This window comes from Macaca nemestrina, chromosome 8 (assembly GCF_043159975.1).
Source record: "Macaca nemestrina isolate mMacNem1 chromosome 8, mMacNem.hap1, whole genome shotgun sequence".
NCBI lineage: Eukaryota > Metazoa > Chordata > Mammalia > Primates > Cercopithecidae > Macaca > Macaca nemestrina.
Window position 1 is genome coordinate 153,770,681 of NC_092132.1, and position 15,115 is coordinate 153,785,795.

General features: G+C 46.4%; 1 protein-coding gene across 11 annotated transcripts in view; it reads right to left on the bottom strand.

Annotated features, from left to right (window-relative positions):
- LOC105491906 (F-box protein 25) overlaps positions 1-15,115 on the bottom strand; it is a 79,059-nt gene that overhangs the window by 14,174 nt on the left and 49,770 nt on the right. For 9 of the 11 annotated variants that reach the window (XM_071068685.1, XM_011758635.2, XM_011758630.3 and 6 more), the window contains 3 exons: positions 9,856-10,038; positions 5,180-5,323; positions 584-610 (listed from right to left, as the gene is read on the bottom strand). In XM_071068685.1, the coding sequence (XP_070924786.1) occupies positions 584-610; positions 5,180-5,323; positions 9,856-10,038 (354 nt within the window). The remainder of the gene's footprint in view (positions 1-583; positions 611-5,179; positions 5,324-9,855; positions 10,039-15,115) is intronic. The other 2 variants (XM_071068686.1, XM_071068690.1) reach the window with 2 other exon arrangements.

Below are 15,115 nucleotides of genomic sequence, written 5' to 3' on the forward strand. Positions count from 1 at the left end.
GTTCCTGGTGCACTTTGGCGCACAGGGTTCCCTCCACCCACCATTCATCCCTCAATCAGCCTGGGCTCCCTGCACAGGACAGGAGCGTGGGGACACATGGCCTCAGCCCCTGAGGCTCCTGCTTGCTCCAAGGGAGCTGGCCATGCTCACATACCTAAGGATCCAGAATTTTATTTAATATGAGAAGCGACAAAAGAAAAATTAATTTTGTGGATGAAGGCTGGCAGAATCTTAGGAGGAACGTAGGTAGACGGGACCAGAGGCCTTGGGGTCAGTGCTGGGTCTCTCCATGGCATGCCCTGGCAGTGCTGCCAACCCAGGTGCTGTGTGGTGAAGTGTTTATGGGCACGTCTAGCATCCTCCCTCAGCACTCAGGTGTTGTTCTGCGAAATATTTCATGAACACTCTCGTCCTTGCTGAGGTGATCAAAGTGGCCACTCAGCCCTGCTCAGGGTCCTGAGAAAGCTCAAGTCAGCGAGAGCTGGAATCGAGCTGGGCGGTGACCAGGATGACGTGCACGAGATGCAGCCCAATGCAACGTTTTCATCCTGAACACGGGATGTGTGGCAAGACAGGGAAGTACCTTGAATAGTAAAGCAAGGTGGTAGTCCTTTGAGATCATGAAGAAAGAATCAGGAAGGAATGCAGTGAAGGGAGGGAAAAAAAGGAAAAGATTAGAAAGAGCCAGACTGTAAGCATTCAGGTTTGATTCATATTATTAACGAAAATAACTAAAAACATCAGGTAACTAAATTTGGACAGTACAAGGTTATTTAAAGCAAGCAAACAAGGCATCATCAGATAACCCAAATTCCCAAACTACTTGAAGACAGTCTTAAGACAACATATCTTTACCTTTAAGTCTTTCAAATTGGCAACTAATGAGGCTGCCGTGCTAAATAACCTTCAAAATTATTCACTGAAAAAGAGATGCTATTTCCATGTGCAGTTTATATTAAAATTTGTAAGTTTTTTGGGGGAAAGTTCTGTTATTTAATGTCCAAAGGGTCTGCTCTGTGCTAAATAAGGCAAATTAAGTCAATTCCACACTTTAAGCCAGCCCCCACCTCTGACACTTGTTTCTTCAGACCAGTGGGTGTCACTTTCCAACACAAACCCAAGCCTCAGCTGCTGCCCTCCTGTGCTGTCCTCCCCCGCTGGTTCAGGCCGCACCAGCGAAGCGGTTCCCCCGCAAGACCAGGAACACCATGGAGACCTCATCTTAGATTCTGGCTCCAACTTTGCTCCTGATGTCCACACAGGACTGTGGGGTCAATGTCAGGTGTCCAGACCTCTATTCTGGCAACTGATACACCAAGAAAAAATAGGACATAAAAATGCCAAACGGCTCATCCTGGCTTCCCTGACCCAGCCGACAAGTCTACAGTTTTTAACTGAGGTTTTGTACAGCCAGGAGATAACGCCACCCCTCTCAGTGACCCTGAGTGCAGGGTGCACCAGTGTACCCGCCGAGGGCCATCGAAGTCAGTCTTTGGCTCCAGAGCTGAACTCAGCCCAGTTACTTAAAGACTGCGTGAAAGGCTAAGGCAGGTAGAAAAGTTAAAAAAGAACTCCAATATAGTAGAGCCGGAACAGATGGGAAACCAGCTTGGGAGCAGATGAAGCAGCTCCACAGCACTGCTGACTGGAGAGCTCCAGGCTTATGTACTGTGGGAAATGATAAAACACCAGATGCCGACCTGAGACAGATGCACCGTGGTGTCGGCTCATGACCAAGTCCCAGGGCCAGGTAAGAATTTACCGTCACCAACACCCAGTCTCATTTTCTTACTAGCTTTGATATTACTTGAGTTTCTCAGTCAACACAAACTCCTGGGATGCTAAACAAACAAAAAACAAGCAGTAACCCTAACCCTAAGTGCCATTTTCTGAGTACCAGCTATGTGCCAGGTTTCCAGGTGCAGGACTGTTGGACATTCACAGCTCCTCTGTGTGATAGTTCATGGCATCAAACCAAGGCCCTAGGAGGGCAGCAAGCTCAGGAGACCCTGGAGGCAGGTCCAGGTCTGCCTGACTCCAATCTGGGTTTGGCCTACCAGGCCACTCACCTCCGGTTAGCCACACTGATGGAGCAGATGGGAGACAGGGCAAGAAGTACCTGACACCTTCAGGGGTTAAATTAGGAGGGATGGCTCTTTTTGAATACTTCCATGCATGGATTCAGAACTAAAAACGTGGACTGCCTTGTAGAATGATACTCAGTGGGAGAAGCTGTGATGGGGCCATTCACTGTAGCTGCAGTGAAGTGGACATCACAGCCTCCAGGGCAAGACATGAACCTCCCAGAACTAAGAGATGGGCAGCTGTCTTTGCTAGGAGAGACTTGTTCTCAATTTTCATGACTTGATCAAGTATGATAAGGTTCACTAAATACAAGAATGGCAAAGCAAATTCTTTTGGAAGGCTACATCATCTCTCAATTTTAAAAAATCAGAACTTACATATTTCAGGAAACTAAGGCAGCACATTCTTATACACATGGAGCACCTGTAATCCAAAAATCTGAGATGCTCCAAAATCCAAACCTTTTGAGCACTGACATGATGCCACAGTGGAAAACTGCACATTAACAAGTACATAAAATTACTAAAACATTGTATGAAATTATCTTCAAGCTCTGTGTAAATGAAACAGATGAAAAAAATCTGAAATCTGAAACACTTCAAGTCCCAGGCATTTCAGATAAGGGAGATTGATCTGTACGGCCCAACAATGCAGAAGCGAAGGAGTGTTTTTCTTTGTTAGTTGCTTAGCAGATGGGGAGAGCTCCAATATTCATAAATGTTGTTCTAAGAAAAACACTATCACATACAAAACTGAAAGCCTTCTACCTCTTCTATGAATGGTATTTTCCCCCATAAAAATATCGTTGCTTTTAATAGTTCTATAGTACAAAACAATCTGCTTAGGAGAAAAAAGAAAAGTAACTCTTAGGAGAAGCACTAACTCAACTTAGAAATTACAGTATTGTGTCCACTCTTACTCTGTGACTGAAGACACAGCCACATGTTTTCAGTGTTAATATTTCAGAGAAGAACAGGTGTCAGTCCTAGAAGGAACTACACAGAAGGGGGGCCCTGTTCCCTCCAGGGTCAGGTGTCAAAGCTGGGTGAGAACCTGGACTTCACTCAGTTGACCCCTTTCCTTCAGTCTACAAGCATCTGCCTGTGGCTTCTACTGCAGACAACTCACCCCCATATTGTGCTTTTTGTGCCATGTAACTGGGGAGAAAAGAATAGAATGAGGGCTCTCTCCTGTATAACCTAATCTTCCTGATGAACTGATTCGCTGACCTCACCAAGTTGAGAATAAACTGGAATCAAGATGTTCCCTGCTCTTGAGGGATAATATTCTACAAGACAGTTGTACTACTGCAGAAACACATAACACAACTTGCATCTTTTTAATTTCAGGAAAGACAGAAGTCATACCAAAATATTAAAAATCAGAAAATCTCATATTCATGTATGATGCTGTTTACCTTTGACATACCAAACAAAACTATTAAAATAATACAAGAAAAACACATCTTTACAAATTCTTTGCTCAATCATGGATTAATTTTTAAAGCCACACTTAGAATAAATGTAATTTGAAATGAAAAGCAGTTGTCTCTTTCCAACAGCCTAGAGCTTGCCTTATGACCTATCTGATAACAAATTTAGATAAATGTGAAGCAAAGGTAAAATCACAACAGGTTACGGTGTCTATCAGGCAAAAGCCTCATCTCCCTAGACCTAGAGAAGGCAAGAGGCAGAGACAGCCCACTCCTGCAAGAGGCAGAGACAGCCCACTCCTGCAAGAGGCAGGGCCTCATCTAGACCAGGGACAGTCAGGGGTTCCCTCTGCAGAGCAGCCGGCAGCTCAGCAGGGTCACTCCAGGACCAGCTTCTGCCTAGTTTCAACACTTTTTTTCCCCCATGGTGAAATCTCACAACATCAAACATGTTCAAATGCAAGGCAGACCATGGAAACATACTCCAGGGTGAAATAATATTAACATGTTAAGAAAGAAGTGGATAATAGCCGGGTGCCATGGCTCATGCCTGTAATCCCAGCACTTTGGAAAGCTGGGGCAGACAGATTGCTTGAGCTTGGGAGTTTTGAGACCAGCCACGGGTAACACGGTGAAACCCCGTTTCTAACAAAAAAAACAAAACAGACAACAACAACAAAAAAATCAGCTGGGCATGGTGGCTCACCCCTGTGGTCCCAGCTACTCAGGAGGCTGAGGTGGGAGGATCACTTGAGCCCAGAAGTTGGGGCTGAAGTGAGCCATAACTGTGTCACTGCACCCAGAACTGCGTGGGTGTCAGAGCAAGACACTGCTTCAAAAAAACAAAAAAAAGAAGTGAATTAGTTGGGCATGGTAGCACCTGCCTGTAGTCCCAGTTACTCGAGAGGCAGGAGGTAGAGGCTGCAGTGGGCCGTGGTGATGCCACTGCACTCCAGCCTGGGTGACAGAGCGAGACCCTATCTCAAAAAATAAAAAAGAAAAAAAAAAAAGAAACAAGCAGTTATCTCTGACTGTGAAAAACATTCTTTTCAAACATACAGTCTGGATGGTGAGAACAGGAAGTAACTGGATGAAGGGAAGAAACTTGCAGATAAGTAACAATAGTCTTGTTAAGTTCTGATCATATGAATGAGAAAAATGCAGATTTTAAAATCTGGGACTTCTCTATGGATGCTTTTTCTCTAAGAATATGGCTTTGAGAAATGAAGCCTAAGCTGGTCCTGGCCCTACACAGATGGTGGGGACATAAAGGGCCAAGGGCTAAGTCTGGGGAAACGAGGAAGGTGCACTTGTCCTCAGATGGGCAGAGGGGTCACACTGCAGCCTTCAACCTCAGGCTGGGGGTCAGCAGGGAACCTGGAGCTGCTGCCAGGAAAAGCCAGTGGCCGCAGTCCACCTGCGATGCCCTCCTACATGCTAACTTCTGCAAAAAGGAGAAGCGTTTTGGTTTGCAGCATTTCTGGTTTAAGCCCAAGATGAATGAACATCTATTCCCCTACCCCAATATTTGGTAAAATATAGCTCCTTAACTTACTTGTAACAGTACTTTCTACTTTTTAGTCTTACACTTAGAATATAAGTGATTAGTTTGTTTCACCAAATTTTATTCCTGAAATTCCAAGAGTGTATTTAAATCAGTACCTTCCAAAAGAGAATGCTGCAGTGCCGACAGAAATGCAGCGTGTCTCCGTACTGCTCCTTCGCTGGGTAATGTTTCTGAAGTGCAAAGTACATCAACTTCCATTCAATATGACCTTTTTCTGAAAGGATCAAATGTCTACAAAACTAAACAAACAAAACCCCATTCAGAATCAGCATAAGACGACTTTCAAAGCATAATATTAGGTGTAAAACTTTTTCATTTTATTTTAGTTTTTAATTTTTTTTAACTTCAATAGCTTTAGCGGTACAGGTGGGTTTTGGTTACGTGGATGAACCGTACAGTGCTGAAGTGTGGGATTTTCGTGCTCCCATCACTGCAGAAGTAAGCATTGACCCACCATGTAGTGTTTCATCCCTCACCCTCCTACCCTTGTCTCTACTGTGTATTCTACCGCTCTGAATGCCTTTGTGTACCCATGGCTTAGCTCCTACTTATAAGTGAGAACATAAGGTATTTGGTTTTCCATTCCTAAGTTATTTTACTTAGAATAATGGCCTCCAGTTCTATCTGAAATTATTTTTCAAAGGCACTGTAGTACATAAAACAATTATTTGAAATTAAACTCACTTGGATTAAATCAATGAGTGACAAATCAAATAAATTATGCTATGCCTGTATAATGGAATACCAAGCAGCTGTTAAACAGACTTAAATATTCCAATCCAGAATAATGTCCATAATATATTAAATTAAAATAAGCTACACACATATTTGATAATGGACTTATATCTAGAATACATAAAGAACACAAAACTCAATAATAAAAAGACAAATAACCCAATTTAAAAAAATGGGCAAAGGACTTGCAAAGACATTTATCTAAAGAAGTCACAGAAATGGATGATAACCTCATGAAAAGATGCTCAGAATCCAGTCATCAGGGAAATGGAATGAGACCCACTTCATGCCCACTAGAATGGCTTTAATCAAAAAGTGAAATAATGAGCAGCATTGGGGAGGGGTGGCGAATCGAGAGACCTCACACTGCTGGGGGAATGTGAAATGGCGCAGCCACTTTGCAAAACAATCTGGCAATTCCTCAAAAAGTTAAACAGAATCCACCATATGACTCAGTCATTCTACTCCTAGGTTTATAACCAAGAGAAATGAAAACATGCATCTACACACAAACTCGAACATGTTCAAGGCAGCATTATTTGTAAAAGCCACAAACTTTTATCAAACAAACTAAATGTCAATCACCTGATGAATGGATAAACAAAATGTGGATACAGAGAGTAGGATATTATTCAATCTTGAATGAAGCTCTGATTTATTCTACAACATGGAGTCGTAAGGACATCATGCAAAGGGTAAGAAGCCAGTCACAAGACAACAAATGCCATAGATTCTTCTTATATTACACGTCCAGAACAGGGAAACACAGAGACAGAAAGACAATCAGGGGTTGCTTAGGGCTGGGAATGGTAGCTGAAGGGCAGAGTTTTGTTTGTTTTTTTGTTTTGTTTCCTGAGGTGATGCTGATGTTTTAGCTGTGTCCCCCGCCAAATCTTGAACTGTAGTTCCCATAATTCCCATGTGCCGTGGGAGGGAGCCGGTGGGAGGTAACTGAACCATGGGGGCAGGTCTTTTCCATGCTGTTCTTGTGATAGTGAGTAAGTCTCACCAGACCTGATGGTTTTGTAAAGGGCAGTTCCCCTGCACACGCTCTCTTGCCTGCCGCCCTGTAAGATGTGGCTTTGCTCCTCCTTTGCCTTCCACCAGCATTGTGAGGCCTCCCCAGCCATGTCAAACTGTGAGTCTTTAAAAATTACCCAGTCTCGGATATGTCTTTTATTGGCAGTGGAGAATGGACTAATACAGATGTCAGTATCCTAACACTGACTGTAGTGATGGCTGATAAAGTGGAGGGTATCTTAATAAAGGTGTTACCAAAAACATCAGTGTTACAGAGTGACCTTCAATTACAGTTTTGAAAACGACCAGTGCACAGCTAGATAAATTAATGTGTATGTTTGAGTGCACATGAAAGCCTGAAATGAAACAAAATGCATGGGCTAAAGGAGTAACAGGGATGCCTTGGGGTGGGGGCCTTTAACTTGTTTGCACAACACTGTACTAGTCTTTAAGGCTGTTGCTGCAATGAGCATGTTTTACTTTTCATAGCTAAAAACAATCACTTGTATAACATACTCATACTTCAGTCATGGCTTTTGAGGACTCTGGAAATTATCATGGAGTCAATGAGGAAATCCTGTTTCTAATAAAATTTGAAAAGAAGACTACTTGCAAAATAAAAAGTAGTAGTTATCAGCCTGTTTATATTTAGTATTAATTTCTGTGTCCTCTAGGCAGGCACTGTTAAAACATTAGTTCCCAGAGACTAAAAACAACCATTTGTTGTCTCATTTCTACTTCTTACGAATTCTGTGCTATACCAGTGTTCACGGGGAGAATCCCCTCCCATGGTTTTTCTCCTAAATAATGATCTGTGATTTTTCTGAACTCAAATGCAACATCCCACCAGATGCTCCAGTCAAGAGCATTTAGCTGACTTTTCCTTCCATACTATCTTGAACCAGTCCGGTTTTCTCAGGTATCTAGTTTTTATTTTGGGGATGCTTCCTTATCTATGCTTTCTCATAAAAGCTATTTCTGATATGCTTTTTTTTTTTTTTTTTTTCAGGGCCTTAATGTTAGTTACTGACGCCTGAAGAACAGATCATTATTTTCTGATGCTGTGTTTTTATGATTCAGATAAGAAAATGTGTACAAATGAGATGCACCTGCAGGTGCTAATTGCAACTTAACTATTCTAAGATATCAGTGCAGAACAGACGTTTAACTTATTTAAAGCAACTCTTTTAAGAATGGCAATGACCACAGAAATGGCCAAAAGACATCCTTAAGTATGTTTAGGGTCTGGATGTATAAACACCTGCCAGGCACTCTCATTAACGCCTTTTGGGAACAGCTCGGGCCTGCACGTGATAGGGAGTGTCCCAGGGCAAACTGGGAGGCAGAGGGTTCATCCCAGATGACCTTCATTTACCTCTTTTCCTAGGATCTAAATCCTCCCCACAAAAGTCTATCCACCCCCTCCCCCATGCCCAGTGCTGACTTAAAATTCGATCCACTGATTTCTCCTACTCAAATTAATATTGGAATTCTTTTGCTTCTCCCGAACAACTCCACTTGAGACCGTTCTCCCCAAGGTATCCATAACCTCTGCTCAGCTAAATCTCACAGGCTTTTCTTTGTCCTATTAATCTCTCTGTCCATGGCTTTGAGGGTCCAGCTCCCCCCAGGTTCTGAGGCACTTCATCTATCACTCAGCATTGGGGTTGGTGCCCTCACGCCCTGCTCAGGCTGATCCCATTGCCTCCTGTCCTCTCCATATGCATGTGTCCAGGCCCTTGCTCCACATGCCTCTCAGACACACTCCATGAGGCCCGTGTTCAGGCCAGCCCCTTCCTGTGGGAGCCCCCATCCCGTCCCGTCCCGTCCCGTCCCATCCCGTCCCGTCCCGTCCCGTCCCATCCCATCCCATCCCATCCCATCAGGGTCATCAGGTCCCATCCCATCAGGGTCATCTTCTGATGTCTTCCCTGTTGCCCTCGTGCACTTCCTGGCCCATAACTCTTATTTTCCTGAGGCAGGATCCTGATGGATCCTCTTGTATCCACTCCAGCCTAGTCCTCAAACAAGAACAGAAGCTCTTCTGAAAGCTGCAATTCCATGTGCTTTGCTGGCTCCCCTGAGCTCACAGGACACAGCCAAAGATTCTTCATGTGGCTTGGCGTCTGCTGTGCTTCCTCACCATCCACCACTCACACACACAGCACCCTCCCCATGGTAGGGTCCTGCTCTCTGCCTAGGCCCTGTCCACTGCCCTGCACTCCAAGGGTAGACTGTGCTCCTCATGAAAGGCACCCAGTCCCATCCTAGGTCTTCACAGTGCTGACCACAGTTCCAATCCCACCCCATGAGGGGCACAACGCGCCTCCCTCCAGCCACCTGCCTTCCCTGGCTGCGCCCAGCCCCAGGCAGAGCAGGTGCCTTGGACATCTGTGGGGTGATGAGGGGAACCCCCAGTTTCTGCAGAGACCCAGGAACAGGGACCACAAGGTCTCATCGTGGATGCGGAATGAGCAGACCACCCTGGAAAGGCCTCGAGCACCGACAGCAGAACACACCTTCTGCTGCCCCACGTGCAATCCCACGTGCAGCAGGCAAAAGGCAGTGGCGGGGCGTGCTGTGGACACTCAGGAGTGCCATCTACCAAGTGCTGAGAGCACTGAGGCACACAGAGGGCGCCTGACTTTTCAAAGATGTGCAGCTTGGTCAAAAGCAGAACTGGAATCTGATTCATCAAATCAGGAGAAAAGGCAGTCAGTGAGCCAGGGACTCTACGCACCTCGTTATCAACGGGAGAGAAAAGAACTCAGCTCATGCTTTGCTGTTCAGTTTTGGGTTATTTTAGAATCATGGTTCTTTTTCAACAGGAAAAATAAACCTTACATTCTGTAGGAGAGAAACCACAGCAATCTCAATAAATTCTGATTGTTCCTGGTTCTTTCAAAGTGGAAAACACTCAGCCATTCTTTCTCTTCAGGTGAGTTTATAGGGTATGGCCCCTAGGCAGAGTCTACTAAACTCCTTGCCTGAGGGGACACTGCTGCATCCCACTCACCTGCTTTTCAGCAAAATGGTACTGACACAGCTTCTTCCACAGCTGTCTGTCTTCACTGAGCATATACAGCGTGGGGGTCACCTGGCCTAAGGTGATGATGTCCCATCCGTCTGAGAACCGGTAGAGGATGTTGTTCAGCATGTGCAGAGGAAGGTCACTGAGGGTGAGGCCATTGTTCACTTGCTGAAAGGAAAACACAACAGCATCTCACTGAGAAGATGGCCAGTGTTTGTTCACACAGTAACTGAAGAGTCAAGCTGGAATGAATGCTTCAAAACATGGCAACACAAAAGGAGCTCTCCAGGTCATGCATTGCAAGGCATCAAGGGGCCTGCATCCACCACCCTGGGGAGGGCTGGAGGAGGAGGGCAGGGGAGGGCTGCACAGCAGGCCAGAACCAGGCTGTTCCTGGGTGAGGCCCCACTGCTGCACCTCCCCATGCGCCACGTGTCTATCAGCATCAGGAGGTCAGTACTCCTCTACGGCATCGAGACACACCTGGAGAAGAGCAGGGTCTGCAGACGTGGCACTGCTGCCCAGATGAATCCAACGCACCACGAGGGCAACATGACACCCGTCACCAGCAGGGGGCACGGCCTGCGCCACACCGTCTGGGTGGCCTGGACAGCCCCTGGGCCTTGATGGGTCACAGCTGGTCACCCCAGTGATGAGGGAGGTTGACCACATCATCTGCAAAGCCCCTTCTAGCTTTGTGGGTTTTTTCCCTTTATTGAGGTGTAAGTGATAAATGGACTCTGTCTATACTGGCAGCACGTGGTGTTCTGTGCTTGTATGCGTTATGAACCAATGGCCATAGCCCAGCTCGCTGTCTGTCACCTCAAGTCATAATCCTTTTATTTTTGTAGTGAGAACATTTAAGACCTACTCTTAGCAAATCTGAAGTGAAGGATGTATAATTATTAACTGCAGTCATCATGCTGTGTAGACAACCTCTAGAGTGGACTCCTCCTGCACTACAGAAACCTTTCACCCTCCGTCCAACATCCCCCAACCTTCCAGCTTTACATTTCTATGACTTCAAGTTTACAAACCATTTCTCCCTCACGCACACCAGAGAGTAAATGCAGGGCATCTGCCCTCAGAAGATACACGTGTGTGCACGTGCCAGGCTGAGGAAGGGTGGCTGTCCCTGGCCCCGAGAAGTGGGCTCAGTCAGTTCAAAAATTAAACTGCTCTGAGGTTGACCTGAGAAAGCCCTGGGTTGAGTGCATACTGTTTCAGACTTTTCAGGCCCCAGTTGTATCTAAATGATTCCCTTCATTCTCACTAGAAGCACCTCTTCCTGACAGTGGGGTTCTGGCTGTTTGGGCGGGACAGAGGCTACCTGGTCCCGCCTCGGTTCCTGACCTCAGTCTGCTCACCCGCGAGCTTCTGATTTGTATTTTTCTTTTGTTCCCAATAGGTTGATATATGTACTTGGCCACAGGGAGAGCTAGCTTCCTTCTGATGTGTTGTGCCCTTCTATATTCCTGCTGCACACAAAGCACAGTGACCATCTATTTTGGCTAGAATGAGCTAATTCCATGAGTTTGGTTCTTGAAATTGCCTGACCTCTGTGGACAGTGGAGTGTAGGGAGAGGTGACTGGGGCACCCGTGCCTTGACACCCCATTTTCTTCTCCTGCTCCCCTATAATGCCCTCGCGATGGAAGCAACTTCCTAGGACTTCAGAATGGAAACTGCTGCAGGGCGCTTCTCCTGCATCCCTGTGGGCAGCATGAGGATGGACCACCTGTGATGCACTCTAAGCCGCCTTCACCTCATCAAGCACACTATGCATCTGCCAGACACGAGTGGGGCCTCAACACTGCTTGACAGTTTGTGAAGTGCTCTAACATTCTGGACATAATCATGGAGCTTTCATGGACTGCACCACTGCACCGTGTTGTAGGCTATGGAGCTGCACAGTCCAAGAAACACCACTTCCCCAGCAGCCAGCATGGTGCCGGCAGGCTCTCAGCAAACGTCTTTGTTCATTACTGATGAGTCTGACACATTTGATTCCAGTCTTAGCCTATCCTTCCATCTTTATTGTCTAGCATATGGCAGAGAGCACATAGAAAAGAGAAAATGGCCAGGCTGGGTGGCTCACACCTATAATCCCAGCAACACAGGAGACTGAGGTGGGAGGATCACCTGAGCCCAGGAGTTAAAGCCTGCAGTGAGCTATGATTGAACCACTGCCCTCCAGCCTGGGAGACAGAGCAAAACCCCATCTCAAAAACAAAAACAAAACAAAACGAAATGATAACGTGCATGTAAATTAATCCCCAACTAAAAGTCTAACACTCTTACAAGAATTATGTCTTCCAGGTGCTTCATTCTAATTCCTATTGAGAAAAATTTCTGTAGCAGACAGGAGTTTACAAATATTCTGCTGCTAAAATTACAAAGTTTAAAGGGAGTATGAAGTGGTGGTATGAAGGTAGTACAAAGAAAAAAAATCCTGGATTAGTAGTTATAGAGTCTGGTGTGACAACTCGGCATTTGGGATTTCTGGCAGAGTCCAGTTTTACAGCCCTGTTAATGGCTATAACAAGAGGGTGTAGCAGAAATGCCAGCACTTCTCATCCAAACGAAATCTCGAAATGTGACAAGGCACAAAAGTCTTGCTGAACATGTCAGAAATCCTGCTGCGTTTTTTGCCACACCTCCTCCACTGATTAGCTACATGCTCTCTGCCATTATGAAATCTCTCACACCTACACCGCAATGGAAGGAAGAAACGATGCTGCTGTCTGCTTCTCTTGCTTCAGGATAGTCTCAGCTATTGCATGCGACTGTTAACAATTCCCGTTTCTCTGTGGAAGCACTTCTGCTAACAGAAACTTGTGTTGCTATTATCATTCTATTTTACACAGACAAAAAAAAAGAGATACAGATGAGTTGACTGGCTTGCCCAAGGTCGGGGTCTAGCTTCAATCAGGGTTCAGCCTCGAGCCCAGTCTGCCTGGTCCCAAGTCTGTGTTCCCAACTGCTCTGCCCTTATCCACGGGAGGCCCATCCCCTCACTATGTGGTGAGTAACTGAAGTCTCCCTCAATTCTTCTTTCCCTCGCACCCACTTCAAAGTCACCAGTCTAGTCTTTTGCTGAAGTATCCCCAAGTTCATCCTTCCCATTTAACTGTCATTCCTCATGAATGCAGTGAGGGTTTGCTTCCCTCCAACCTGGCTGGTCCCTGCCTGGCACTGAAGGGGTACCTCTAAACATGGACCTTTCAGTGACCCTTGGCAGAGAGCAGCAAACACTCTGCAATGCCCATAAAGCCCTGAGTCTGATCCTAATGCCCTGCACCTTCTTCCCAGCAGTACACACGTTTGGCACACCACACTCTATCAGCCCCTAGACGCAGAAGTTCCCACACCTTCTCACAGCAGCCAGCTCTGCAACTTCTGGGAATTTTGTTAGCCAGTTTACTTTTCGTTGGCGGCTTGAAGTCAGTCATAGTGGGAAAGTGACAAATGCTACAAATCAAACCTCTTGCCTCTGGAGAGCCAGTTGTTAAGCACTGACCAACAGGCCACCACCTGGACACTTTCCCCTCATTTTTTTTTTTTTTTTTTGAGATGGAGTCTCGCTCTGTCGCCCAGGCTGGAGTGCAACGGTGTGATCTCCATTCACTGCAACCTCCGCCTTCTGGGTTCAAGCGATTCTCCTGCCTCAGCCTCCCAAGTAGCTGGGACTACAGGTGCCCGCCACCACGCCTGGCTAATTTTTTGTATTTTTAGTAGGGACGGGGTTTCACTGTGTTAGCCAGGATGGTCTCTATCTCCTGACCTTGTGATCTGCCCGCCTTGGCCTCCCAAAGTGCTGGGACTACTGGTGTGAGCCACCACACCCAGCCCATTCTTTAAGCTCCACCTAAAACATCACATCACTAGTGAACCAATGTAATGTCACAGCCCTGTGTGCATATCTGTTATAACCCACTGAGTTCTGTGACTCACCGTGGGCTCATCTCCCTGGGCCCTCGGACACCCCACACTAAAGGCCACGCCTGCTGATCCATGTGTCCCACCTCCGAGGGGCCTAGCAAGCACATGGGGGCATCCAGGAAGTGCTGACTGGGTGAGGAAGCATATGAACACGTTCCTGTGTGTCCACTCTGAGTCACAGAGATGTGCACATGAAAGCACTTCCAGTTCATCAGCACTGCCATATCTTCAAATGCAGCTTCAACAGCAAAGTATATTTGTTTTTCAATAAAAAAATTTCTGATGTTCTTAGGAACTTTTCAACATAATATATACTAAATTTCTGCTTACTTTTGGGACTATGAGAATTTAGATTTAAGGGGTGTCGAGGTATTTCTTTTCTGAGATGGAGTTTCACTCTCGTTGCCCACACTGGAGTGCAATGGCACGATCTCGGCTCACTGCAACCTCCACCTCCCAGGTTCAAGCAATTCTCCTGCCTCAGCCTCCCGAGTAGCTGGGACTACAGGTGCCTGCCACCACGCCCGGCTACTTTTTGTATTTTTAGTAGAGACAGGGTTTCACCACATTGGCCAGGCTGGTCTCCAACTCCTGACCTCAGGCAATCCACCCGCCTTGGCCTCCCAGAGTGGCTGGGATTACAGGTGTGGGCCACTGCGCCTGGCCAGGGGTGTCAAGGTATTTCTTGTTGGGATAATCTAGAAGACAAAGACGACTGTCAGCGCACTGGAGAAAGCTGGTCCCTGTATCCTGTGAGGCTGACATGGCGGAACTTTAGGCGGTGTGCTTGAAGTTCCACTGTCAGGGATCCAGGAAGGCTCTCAGCTGCTCTGTTCTAACCCCATCTGCTCGAGTCACCTCAAAATTCACATGAATAAGTGTGAGGTAGCAATCCAGCATCAGCCAGCGGGTCAGGAGACCAGATCTTTACCTTAAGCAGCCTCAGACCAATTTGGCTGACTGAGTCCGGCATCCACAAATGCAGCTCAGTTAACTGAGTTGGTAAAGTGCTCTTTCTACTGGTTTCAAGTAACATTCCCAGAGAGGTAAAACTCCTCTGGCCAACTCCTACAAGGGAACCTGACCCTCCTCGAGGCTGGAAGCAGGGCACAGGGTCCAGAAGCCAAGATCCTCACAGAGGCACATGCCATGTTTCCTGCTTCAGAGAGCACTCAGGGACTGAGGTGAAGAGATGCCAGGCAGCATGCAACCACTAATGAAACAAAAGAAACCAGTTCAAGGTCTTTGATGGTAAGATTTGAGTGGACATGACGAAAACTGGCACCTTTGTGTTATCGGTGCTT